Source organism: Podarcis raffonei, chromosome 7, assembly GCF_027172205.1.
Source record: "Podarcis raffonei isolate rPodRaf1 chromosome 7, rPodRaf1.pri, whole genome shotgun sequence".
In the NCBI taxonomy this organism is placed as follows: domain Eukaryota; kingdom Metazoa; phylum Chordata; class Lepidosauria; order Squamata; family Lacertidae; genus Podarcis; species Podarcis raffonei.
Genome location: NC_070608.1, coordinates 10,703,757 through 10,716,898, shown reverse-complemented (window position 1 = coordinate 10,716,898; position 13,142 = coordinate 10,703,757). Strand labels below are relative to the sequence as shown.

Here is a 13,142-nt window from a genome sequence, read left to right as displayed (position 1 = left end):
GTTAAGAACTTTGCTTCAGGATGAGAACAGAAATTGGGCTCCGGCAGTGCAGCGGCAGCAGGAGGCTCCATTAGCTAAAGTGGTGCTTCAGGTTAAGAACAGTTTCAGGTTAAGTACGGACCTCCGGAACCAATTAAGTACTTAACCTGAGGTACCACTCTACTTACAAACTCTTCATAGGTCAGGTTCATGTGCTTTTCCATGCAGCAGTCAAAAAACACAGGCAGTAAAACTTGGCTAAGTTACCATGGTGAAAGTTGCTCAATTACTGGTACAGGAACTCAAGGGAGGCTGGTTGGAGCCATGTGGTCTGAGCTTGGAGCAACATGTTGAGTTTCTCAGGTAGACTGAAGGGGAACAATATCCTTGATTTCCTTCCTCCCAAGGTGGGGGGGTGGGAGTAAACAAGCTAATCCATTCAGGACAGCTTACTCTATGGTGTTAACCCCATCGTGCATTAATTAGACTTGAACATGTTGGTTATATGAGGCTGGTTATCTCACAGATCTGAGAGACCTTTGGATAATGGCCAGCACTCCTTGTCTCCAATCATCAATGGCTTCATCCACCCTACTGCTTCAAATAATTATTCTTTGCTTTCCAGGATTTAAGATGCATCAGGGAAGAACTTAATCCACAACCACCTTGACTTGGACATCTGTTTTCTCTTTTCAGGGAGGTTCTGCTTTTTCTCCTGCTTCAACCATCAGTCAGGAGAAAGCATGGGCACAAGCTTCCATTTTGGCTCATGAACTGGGATGCCCTTCAGCCAGCAGCGAAGAAATTGTATCCTGCCTCCGCCAGTTGCCTGCCAAAGTCCTCAATGATGCACAAACCAGGGTGTGCCTCTTTTCTTGTTTTGCTGGCAGAGCTGAAAATGTGTGGGTTGCGGAGGTCAGATCTGCCCCATAACAGTAGCAGAGATTGGTATTTCATTTTGTGTGGGTAAATATTACCCTTCAGTCTGGGGAATCAATATTTGCCAGGAAGGAAGAAATGATGACAATATAAATCACATTTAAAGGAGAAACTACCAAATTTGCACTTCTCAAAGCACTTTGTGAACTGAAACACGGCTGTTCGCCATGTGGTTCTCCAATAAAACAATGTACAAAAATGCATAATAGTGGAATATGTGCTTGAAATGCACATATTAATGAAAATGCAGAATGCTAGGGAGAATTGTTTGCCCCCCAAAAGTGTATATTGATTAACACTGCTTACAAAGATGTGTTGATTAGGACAAATTCACACCAAAACACTGGCAAATTTTCATGGGAATATTTTTTAAAAAATCAGTTTGCTGTGGGAATGTGGAGAACTGAATTAAAGATTTGTGGGTGGGCTGATTAATGTGCTCAAGCAAAGCTAACAGATCAATCCAGTCCTCTATCATTATCATGGCTGGAATATTGATGGGTTAAGAAAGGCACAGGCAAACTCCGGCCCTCCAGATGTTTTGGAACTATAGTTTCCATCATCCCTAGCTAACAGGACCAGTGGTCAGGGATGATGGGAATTGTAGTCTCAAAACATCTGGAGGGCCGGAGTTTGCCTATGCCTGGGTTAAGAAGTTGCTCTGATGAATCAGCCTGTAGTTCATTTAAAAAAGAAATTGGGCAGGATTCACCTAAGAAGACCTGCCAACAGAATGCTAGTTCCTGGAATTCACAAGTGGGGAGACAGTTATTGCTCTCAGTTCCTGCTTGTGGGCTTCCCGTGGGCGTTTGGCCACTGTGAGAGCAGAATGTTGGACTAGATGGACCACTGGCCTGATTCAGCAGCTATGTTCTTAATGTTGTTCCTCTCTCCTCTCCCCAACACTGACTGCCTCTCTACTCATATCGTAGCTCCTGGCTATAAGTGGACCATTCCAGTACTGGAGCCCAGTCGTTGACGGTGTCTACCTCCAGGAGCCTCTCGCAGCAGCTCTGCAACGTTCTCGACCTTCAGAGGTGGACCTGCTGATCGGAAGTGCTCAACAAGATGGGCTGATCAGCAGAGCAAAGGCAATTAAGGTAGGTAGGCTGCTGTGCTGGAAGCAGGCCTGTCTTACCCATAGAGGCTAGTGGCTAGTGGCGCCGGGGCGCCAAGTTCTGGAGGGTGCCAGGCAGGAGTCCAGGGAACACTGAACGAGCGCTCTGAGTGAGCGAGGGTGCGTGTGCCGCTCCTGCTGAGCGTCGGCTCGGTTTTTTTCCCTTTTAGCCTGCAGGCGCCGAATTCTGTGGGGTGGTGCCCTCACCCTTGCTCGCTTGGCACAAGCCCACTCGCTCGGTGTGCTGCCTGCCGTTGCCACCGTGGCACGAAGCGACCAGCTGAGCCGGGAGGCGTTGCGTCCAGCCTCTGCCTCTTTCCTGCCGGAGGAGCCACCCTCCATCCGCTGCCCACCTCCTCTAGCCCTAAAAAAAGGTTGACAACTCTGGGAAAGGGGCAGGGCACCGGAGGGATTTTTGCAACACGGGATATGCTTAAGACGGTCCTAGTTGGAAGTGAAAATATAGTTGCCAGAATGGAGATAGCCTGATTGAGAAGAGAGGAGGAAGAGGATGCCCATCCTCTGTTGCTAGAGAACTATGTACTGGTCCCTGTGCTTCGTCCCTGTGGTTTTTTTCCATAGCAGTGATGCTACCTGATGGTGCAGCTGCATCACCCTTGATGGCTTTGAGAAAATTGAAACAGCAGCTGCCAGCTTCTAGCTGCTGGAAGGATCTACAGGTGGGGGAAAATCATCTATGTCACCTTAATGTCCTTGGAGGAAAGCTGGGTGTTATGTACTGAGTTGAATAGGATCCAAATTGTGGCAGTCTGATTGGTCCTAGAACAATAGGATTCAGAATGCAGCAGTCTGATTGGTCCTAGAATAATAGGATCCAGAATGCAGCAGTCTGATTGGTCCGCAGGAGCCACCCAATCCAACTCCAGGTAGAAGTGAATCCGTAACCTGATTGGCCTACAGGAAAATGCCGGAATTAGCCAATCATGTGGGGCCCTTTGTGTAAATAATGTATATAAAGCAGACATTTTGGGGGAACTTCCATTCCTCCTCACTACTATGAGCTGAATAAAGAGCATGAAATCCACACTCAACCCCGAGTATATTTCACTGGGATAGAAATGTAATACTGCCCTCCCTGTGCCTAAAATGTCCCACTTTCATGGCCTGTGTTTTGCTCAACAACCATGGCTTATATTTGGTTAGATATGGTTTTGTGTATATTTGTTCTTAGCTGGTTTGTGGGTTAAGCTGTTTTCCGTTTACAGTTTTATTTCTACGCCAGAGAGGTTTTTGATCAAGTTGTTTACAGACCTTCAGAATAAATCACCTCTTGCCACTCCACATCCCCCCCCCACTAAAAGGGATTCTTCTTGATATCAGGTGACTCTTGTACACATTTGCCTGCAGATTTGTCTTTCGGGGGCCTCGGTCCCTGCAGGCTTCCTGGCAAGCAGATTCCACACGACGCCACTTTGACTAGGGACTGTAATCCCAGATTTGCTCTCGGAGATGTGGGCAGTGTAACAGAGAGTCCCTGGGGCTTCATCTCCCCAGCTGCCGAAAGAGAAGCCCATGTTTTTCAAATTAAGATAACGAGAGGCGAAATGTCTGTGAGCGTGCCGAAATATTCAGGAGGCAGACAGTCCTGAAAGTGTTTCTTCCCCACAAAGAGCAGCACCCGCTCCTTTTGTGCTCGGTCTTTTCATCTCAGCATCCTGGCCGATGGCTCCTTGCTTTCTCTTTTCCCCCTGTGAAGCACTCTGCACCAACCTGTTGCCAATTATCGCCTGTTTTACTGCACGCGACTGTCTGCCTTTTCATCACCAGATGAAAAGAATGCCTCTTGGTTGCTCCGAAATGTAAAAAACAAGTTAGGCAACCACTCGTTCTTTTTTCCTTTCAATATCTTTATTGATTCTTCCCTGGGAGAAGAGAGCAACTGGAAGAGAGCAGAGCCTACTCTTTTTCTTCCAGTTCCTCTCATCCTCCAGGGAACTGTGAATGCAACAGGTAACACAGAATAACTTATACACACTGGAAAGTTCATTGCTGCACAGCAGTGCTAGCTTTGAAATTCTAGCCTTTAGGTATGACAGTACCAGCTTGTTTTCATATCCATACCTTTGCTGCCAGAAATGAGGCCCTTTAAGCCATGCTGTGAGCTGGATATTCTTCCGACTTCGTAATCAGAATATCTATACCTGCCACTGAATCAGACACCAGTTCAGCTCTCATTTTGCCTTCTGCCTCATATCTCCGACTGACAACTCACCTGTTGCAACTTTCTTTCTAAAGCATCATGCATGTTGTTATCGTTTAGTCGTGTCCAACTCTTCATGACCCCATGGACCAGAGCACGCCAGGCACTCCTGTCTTCCACTGCCTCCCGCAGTTGGGTCAAACTCATGCTGGTAGCTTCGAGAACACTGTCCAACCATCTCGTCCTCTGTCGTCCCCTTCTCCTTGTGCCCTCAATATTTCCCAACATCAGGGTCTTTTCCAGGGAGTCTTCTCTTCTCATGAGGTGGCTAAAGTATTGAAGCTTCAGCTTCAGGATCTGTCCTTCCAGTGAGCACTCAGGGCTGATTTCCTTCAGAATGGATATGTTTGATCTTCTTGCAGTCCATGGGACTTTCAAGAGTCTCCTCCAGCACCATAATTCAAAAGCATCAATTCTTTGGCGATCAGCCTTCTTTATGGTCCACCTCTCACTTCCATACATCACTGCTGGGAAAACCATAGCTTTAACTATACAGACCTTTGTTGGCAAGGTCTCTGCTTTTTAAGATGCTGTCTGCGGACAAACACCAGCTCCCTTGGCCTATAGAGCGAGATGAGTGTCGCAACCCCAGAGTCATCTGCGACTGGACCTAATGGTCAGGTGTTCCTTTACCTTTACCTAACTCACACTTCTCTAAACCAGGTGCAAACCAAAACACAACTATCGTTTGAAAATGTCTCTGGATTTTGCAGGCAGTTCTCTAACCCCCCCCCCCCAAAAAATAATAATAATAAGGGGAAGCTGTGGATGAAAATGTGCCTTTTAAGGGAGTGTGCATTATATTGGAGGGAAATTGCTTGCAAAAGTGTGTGTGTTAAGCGAAATGCTCACTTAAATGTTGGAAAAAATTAGTGAGGATTTTTTCCCCCTTCAAAAATAAATAAATCACAAATTCAGGCATGGATGTGGCAGGCTGAATATAAGGTTGGCAAAATAAGAAACTGATCCGTCCAGCTCTAGTGTGGGAGATCCCCCCCCCCATGTGAGATCCTGTCAGCAGCGTAAATTGTTACATTCCAAACATACGTTGACCTTGAGGGATCTGCCATTTGTGAGTTTGAGGCCTAAACATCTGTTTGAGTGTACAAACTGATACACAAACACATACACACACTTTTGTTTTGTTTTCGAGTCAGGCCAATGATAAGAAAGAAAAATGGTGAGTTATTCGACGCTGCTCTCTGGAACTATTTGGAAAGAGATGATTCCAGGCAGTTTCTTGAGCCAGTCGCAAGTCTCCTGCCAACAAGATGGAGCAGAGGGGATGCTCAGGTTTCCAGCTTTTCAGGAAATGACTCTATAGCCAGTTTGGGGGTGGGAGAAATCTACTCTTTAAAAACAGACGGTAAAGGAAATTATATTTCAGAGACATATTATACCTTAAAAAATGTTTGTGTGTGGGAGTCCTCCCAAAACTCTTGGCTCTGTTGAAAATGGGGGCGGGTGCTTGACAGCTTTCATCGTTCCTGACTGGATTTCTGAATGACTCATGCAAATTCTGGAGCTTCCAGATGACCTGTTTACTGAAAATTCATCCTGATTTGGTGAAATATACTCAGAGTCGAGTGTGGATTTCATGCTCTTTATTCAGCTCATAGTAGTGAGGAATGAAAGTTCCCCCAAGATATCTGTTTTATATACATTATTTACACAATGGGCCCCATGTGATTGGCTAATTCCGGGATTCTCCTGTAGGCCAATCAGGTTGCGGATTCACTTCCACCTGGAGCTGGATTGGGTGGCTCTTGTGGACCAATCAGACTGCTGCATTCTGGACCTTATTGTTCTAGGACCAATCAGACTGCTGCCTTTTGGATCCTATTCAACTCAGTACATAACATTTGGTTTGCATGGGGATTAGGTCACACTGGTTAACGAATAAGCATTTGTTCCAATTTGTTTGCGGAGAAGTTAGACAATGCTGTGTTGAAGCAGGTGTTATCTCACACTTTCCCCCATCACTTTCCTTATTGCAAAAAAAAAAAAAGGCTGATTCTCTGACAAGCAGGTTTGTTGTGCTCTAAGAACTCCAATCCAGCTTGAATTTCCCAACATGAGTTTGCTAGTATGTGATTGAACCCCAGCCGAATATGATAGCCCCTTAGGTGGCTCCTAGAGAATTTATTCTGCTGTATTAGGATCACTGAAAGCTCCAGCTACCTGATGGTACTCCGGGCAACTATGGCAGGCCTGAGAGACAGTGTGGTGTAGTGGTTAGAGTGTCAGGCTGTAGGACCCAGGAGGCCAGGCTTCAAGTCTCCACCTGCCCATGAAGTTCCCTGGGTGACCTTGGGCCAGTCATTTTCTTTCAGCTTAACTTACCTCACAGGGTTGTTGCAATGATAAAATGGGGAGCGGGAAAAGTGCCATGTATGCTCTCCTTGTATTTCTCCTTGGAGAAAAAGGTGAATAATAATAATAATAATAATAATAATAATAATAATAATAATAATAATAGCTATATATGTATTCTACAAAAGTGCTGTGCAAGGACAGAAACAGATACAGTGGTACCTCTGGTTACAGATGCTTCAGGTTACAGACTCTGCTAACCCAGAAATAGTACCTCGGGTTAAGAACTTTGCTTCAGGATGAAAACAGAAATCGTGCAGCGGTGGCATGGCGGCAGTGGGAGGCCCCATTAGCTAAAGTGGTACCTCAGGTTAAGAACAGTTTCAGGTTAAGAACGGACCTCCAGAACGAATTAAGTTCTTAACCCGAGGTACCACTGTACTGAGAATTCATTATTCTGAGAATCCAAGCTTTCATCTTCCGTGAAGGCTTCTGTGAATGCCAAATCCCACAAACAGAGGAAGGCAGGTTTCCAGGTCAACTGGGCTGTGTGTGTGTTCCTTGCACGCTGTGCAAACCTCTTTGACCCTTCCCCATGGAGGAGAGAGGTCATTTAATTATTTGTCCTATTTAAGGTTTTGTTCCAAACAACTTGGAACCAGATGCCTTGGAAGACTGCCTCCGGCCTTCCTGTACAGAGCGGCCTGTTCACTATGATCTTTGGATGAGGCCCTGTTAGTGGCAGTGCCATCTGCAGAGGTGGAGCTTAAGGCATTTTGGAAGAGGGCCTTCTCGGTGGTGGTGCTCGGCCCTTGGAATGATCTTTCCTTTGAGTTATGGCAGGAGCTTACAGCAGTGTGCTTTCCACTAGCTGTTAAAAATGACCTTTTTATTTGCCTGTGTCAGCAGTGAGACCTGTCCACATAAGCAGGAAATTGTGGTTTCTTCTTAAGCCTGAACTGAGCACATATCTCAGTATAGGTGACAATTTATAGACATTGTGGGGAATTCAATGCCATCGTCTTTCGACCGTTCTGGCTCCACAAGCATTTCTGCTTGGTGGATGGAACGAACTCTCATCTCCTCCCCCTGTGTGCTGTTTGGGAAGTTCTCCTGACCCTTCAGAACATATTTGGGGGGGGGTACAGGGCCCCCCGGGGGTGGAAAGCCCCATTGCTCTTGCCCTGGCTTCCCCTAGCATGCCAGGTTAGTTGAATCTGAGCCATTTGGTTGTGTTTCACAATGCCCTACTCAGAGTAGACCCACTGATATTAATGAACCCGAGTTAGCCATGTCAATTAATTTCAACGGATCTGTTCAGAGCAAGGCTAGCACTGAATAGGTAAAGGGACCCCTGACCATTAGGTCCAGTCGTTGCTGACTCTGGGGTTGCGGCGCTCATCTCGCTTTATTAGTCAAAGGAGCCGGCGTACAGCTTCCGGGTCATGTGGCCAGCATGACTAAGCCACTTCTGGTGAACCAGAGCAGCGCATGGAAACGCCATTTACCTTCCCACCAGAACGGTACCTATTTATCTACTTGCACTTGGACGTGCTTTCGAACTGCTAGGTTGGCAGGAGCAGGGACCGAGCAACGGGAGCTCACCCCGTCACAGGGATTTGAACCGCCAACCTTCTGATCGGCAAGTCCTAGGCTCTGTGGTTTAACCCACAGAGCCACCTGCGTCCCAGCACTGAATACCACCTGCTTATTTTAAGAGGGCGATTTTCTCTCGACTGAAATAGCAAAACCAAGCAGCTTATTCTCTGAAAAGTCACGCAGACACTGAATATCAGCAGAGAGATTCATACATGTGCAAACTAAGGTGTTTCTGTCCACCTTCCTTGCACGATTAGACTTCAGGGAAGGAAGGAAGGAAGGAAGGAAGGAAGGAAGGAAGGAAGGAAGGAAGGAAGGAAGGAAGGTAGCAGCCGGCCTGTTTCGGTTTTTTTGAATGTATAAGCTGTGCTCCTGAGTTCTTCTGAATCCCATTTTCCTTCTCCCCTAGCGATTCGAAGTAAGCCAAGGTCGCGTCAACAGCAAGCTAGCCTTTTATCAGGCTCTCCAAAATTCCCTGGGCGGAGAAGACGCCGATCCTGCCGTTCTGGATGCAGCCACCTGGTTTTATTCCCTGACACACTCCTCCACCGAGTACGCCTCATTTTCGAGAGCTTTGGAAAACGCCACACGGTGAGAAACTCTTCTGCGGTGCTCGGATGCCGTTTTCTGTTTTTAAAGGCAGTGGAGAAGGAAAAGCCTCACCAACAAAATGTTTTCTCACAACAAGCGATGACTCTTTACAGTGGAGACCTACAAAAACATGGCAGTGTGGAGCATTCCTGTTCAGAGTGCCAGCCAGACAGACAGACCCTTTTCCAATACACTCCATTCCATCCCCTTCTCTGGTTTCTGTCCATGTTCTCAATTGCCAGCCAGAGTTCTACGACCACTGAGCATGCTCAGTCTTCAAAGCCCTTTAGGTTCCAAGCTCCCCTTTCCCCCCCAATCTAAAGTTGTTTTGTTTTTCTGCTAAGGTTCCCCTTGGACCTGCTGGAAGCTCCTTTGTGTGGTGGGGAGGCAGCTTTGACTACATAATGAACCACACTTGAAGAATAAGTTCGCTATTAGGATTTCACTAGCTTAATACCCATTTGCAGCACATGCAAATGTATATCAAAAGGGAATTTCAGTGTGGTTTTTCCCTCACTGTAGAGCAGCCTTTCTCAACCTGTGGGTCCCCAGATGTTGTTGAACTACAGCTCCCATCACCCCTAGCTAGCAAGGCCAAAGCTCAGGGATGATGGGAGTTGTAGTCCAACAGCTACTGGGGACCCACAGGTTGAGAACCACTGCTGTAGAGCAATTCGACGCTTAGAAGTTTAAGTAGTCAAGAGACCACCGGTGTTCTTGATTTGTCTGAATTGAGTTTAAAAGGCTGATAAACTGCTCTGATGGATGAAGGCAAAGAGGAGGTTGTGACGGCACAGGCACAAGCTCGTCAGTGCTGTGCACAATGGGGTACCACAGCAAACCAGCACCACCAGCTACTATGGTCTTGGCCTTGAAGGGGGCTAAACAGGCATGGCAAGTCTGCAAGGCATGTGCATCCAGAGCGTAGCAACCCCGCTTTTCTGTGTACATTTTGCACCTTTCTAGTCAGCCACTGCAGCAATACTGCCTCGTTCTGTTCACTTCTGTTCCTTTCCACGTGATGGTGGTGATCTGACTTCCCAGTCTAGTCCTTTCGGTTTCCCTGCAGTTACAAGCCACTACTTCAGGAGAAAACAAACGTTCACAGAAAACCCATTTTCAGCTAGGGATGGGGAACCTGCAGCCCTCCAGATATTGTTAGACTACAACTCCCTTCATCTATGACCATTGACCATGCTGGCTGGGCCTGATGGGACTTGGAATCCAACAACATCTGGATGTTCACCATCCTTACACTCCACTCACAGTGGTCATTTATAGAAGAAAAGTGTTTTCTATCAACTGCCTGCTTGTTTACTATAGGGCCAGTACAGACTGTAAACCAGTGGTGAGGAACTTGTGACGTTCCATGTGTCGTATCAACCCCAGTCAGGAATGACATTGGACTACAAATCCCATTATCCATGACCACTAGCTGTGCTGGCTGTGGTTGATGGGAGTTGTAGTCCAAAACATCTCGAAGGCAACAGGCTCCCCATTTCTCTGTCTTTCTTGCTCGCTCACTGTTTTTGTTTAGGATTATTGTAAATGATGTTGGGAGTGCCACCAAGTGAGTGGGAAATTAGGGCTCATGCTCATTTTAAGGTTGGTAGCTTGTGTGTTTCCCCTGCCCCACCTGTTGCCCATTGTTGACTGCCACAATTGAGTGGCGGGCAGCAAAACACACAGTGTGATGATGTCGGAATGCCATGTTTGTTTTGCTACTCACTATAGAGGGGTCAGGGACGCTAGAGCTTGCCGATCAGAAAGTCGGCAGTACAAATCCCCGCGACGGGGTGAGCTCCCGTTGCTCGGTCCCAGTTCCTTCCAACCTAGCAGTTCGAAAGCACGTCATAGTGCAAGTAGATAAATAGGTACTGCTCTGGAGGGAAGGTAAACAGCGTTTCCATGCGCTGCTCTGGTTCACCAGAAACATCTTAGTCATGCTGGTCACGTGACCCGGAAGCTGTACTCCAGCTCCCTTGGCCAGTAAAGTGAGATGAGCGCCGTAACCCCAGAGTCGTTCACGTCTGGACCTAACAGTCAGGGGTCCCTTTACCTTATTGAGGGGTCAAACTAGAGATGGGGTTCCTGACTTGTTCCTATGCGTGTGGATGGAAGACGAAAGAGGTTTTAACAAAGAAAAAAGTCCTTAGATAGATAGTCCAGTTTTGAATTGTGGGTTGCAATCCTTCTAGCAAACATGAGATGAGGTTATAAACAGCAAGAAGGAGGTCTGAGCGGTTAAGCTGTAGCCCCTGCATGTCGTGTCTTGTGGTTTATGAGTGGTTTCTTTCATTTTCTTGAGCCGCTCCTGTGTGGTTTCCGCAGGTTTAAATTTGGCCAGTTCCCCATATAGGTCCTTAATAATAAGAAACCAACTCGCCCTCACTCTCCAGCATGTCAGCTCCTAGACTTCCTTTACAGCGCAACTTTTCCACAAATCAGAAAAGCCGCTGAGATGCAGAGAACCTTTTTCCACACATGTTACAAAGTCCAACACTCTTTTGCAGCTGAACACTTGTCGTTCTGCTTTTCATGCTAGCGGCTCCCTTCTCCAACAAGCAGATCAGCAACATCATAAACCTCCTAACGTTTTAAACATGGGTTGAGAGTTGTTGGATGTGTTTGGTTTGCCGCAGAAAACATCTGCACGTGAACAACAATGACATGCTAAGGACGGATGAAATCTGGGAGGAATGTTGCGTGTTGAGGTCCCCAAGCCACCCCAATAACTCACACATCACACGTAATTTTTGTTTAAGGTTTTTGGCCACAACTTTATTTAAATACATAACTGTGAGTGGTTGCTTAGGAATTGGTTCTGACTATCTGTCCCCACACCCAGGGACAGAACTGACTTCCAGATTCCAGCAAAAGCCAGTCAGGGAAAACAATATTGGGGAGAATGAAGCTGGGCACCAGACCCTCACCTCTCCCCGCATGCTCCCATAGGCCTTGCATGGCCCAAGCCTGATGCCAGGGACTTGGACGAAAGCATGGCAAGCCCCCAGATTCCTTTAATGGAATTCCCTTGCAGCACCAGCATGTGGAGGGGTAGGCACTTACCCCTCCATCAACCAATTTTTTAACCAATGCCTAACCGCAAACCTTACATGTTGTGACAATTTGCTACGCGGTAGGCAAAAACCAAATGGCTCCAGCCAATCAGCCAAATGGACAAAATTCCTACCAGGCCCCTGCCTCAAAAGCAGGCGACCCCATGACAGGCATAGCAAGGTCAAGCGCAAAATCCCCATTTCAGGGAGGGTGGGCGGGTGATCCAATGCACACAGCAAAAGAGGACGCTCAAAAGAGCGTGCCCAGTATTTAAAACCTTTTAGCCCAACCCACAAATTGGCAACATCAAAATCTCCCCAGAAACACACGCACCCAATCGTAGCCTGTGGCCATCCAAACAGATCAGCCCAGCAACAGTGGGGTGGCCTGCTAGACCCCACCGCAGCATGTGCTCTCTATTAGTGAGAACACGCTTTGTGGATGTCTGGGACATTACTTCCCTGCTCCTTAAAATTATTCCTGTATTTTCTTACATTTGTATCCTACCTTTCTTGCATCCTGGAGTAGAAGGCAGTGTTCATGTGTGTAATGGTTCTAGGGGTTGCTCGTGCGTAAGCCGGTGCCAACACCTTGCTGGGTTGCCTAAGTGAACCTTTCCTGTCCGGACAGCCACTCACCCGTGGCTGTCTCAATCGCTGGCAGAATCCGTCAGTGGGCATTTCTTAAACTTCTTCCAACATAGAAGTTCTTTCACACCCAGTCTCCTCCTACTCTCCCTGCGCGGAAGCCTTCTGCGCAAGGAGGGCGTAGGCAGCGGAGAACCCTTCCTCCCCCTGCTGGTTCCCAGCAAGGAGTCATGTGACTCCCTCTCAGATTCCCCCATCTGCCCCCCTTCTCCACTGGAGCTGAGCTGATTCCCTTCCCCAGAAGATGGGCTGCCTCTCCCAATCCCGGGACGCTCTCTGGGATCCCTCTGGAGCTCTCTCTCTCCCTCCGGCACTGATGGCAGTTCCCTGACAATGTGGTTCCAAGGTGATCTCCTATCCAGGTGCTGACCAGACCTATACCTACTTATTAGCAGCAAGGTGATGGCCTCCTGTGCCTTCAGACCAGACCATGGGACTTTAGAGGTAGCAATTATGGCTGAGTCTCACCAGGCAAGGGACAATTGTTTCAACAACTACATGAGCCATTGGCTCCTGGCTTGGCCTAGGCCATGGGTAGGCAAACTAAGGCTGGGGGGCCAGATCTGGCCCAATCGCCTTCTAAATCTGGCCCACAGATGGTCCGGGAATCAGTGTGTTTTTACATGAGTAGAATGTGTGCTTTTATTTAAAATGCATCTCTGGGTTATTTGTGGGG

The 13,142-nt window shown here is 47.4% G+C and overlaps 1 protein-coding gene across 1 annotated transcript in view; it reads left to right on the top strand.

Annotated features, from left to right (window-relative positions):
• The window catches only part of TG (thyroglobulin), a 173,478-nt gene that overhangs the window by 142,475 nt on the left and 17,861 nt on the right, over window positions 1-13,142 (top strand). The window contains exons 42-44 of the mRNA XM_053395737.1: window positions 676-840; window positions 1,851-2,018; window positions 8,578-8,759. Coding sequence (XP_053251712.1) covers window positions 676-840; window positions 1,851-2,018; window positions 8,578-8,759 — 515 coding nt within the window. The remainder of the gene's footprint in view (window positions 1-675; window positions 841-1,850; window positions 2,019-8,577; window positions 8,760-13,142) is intronic.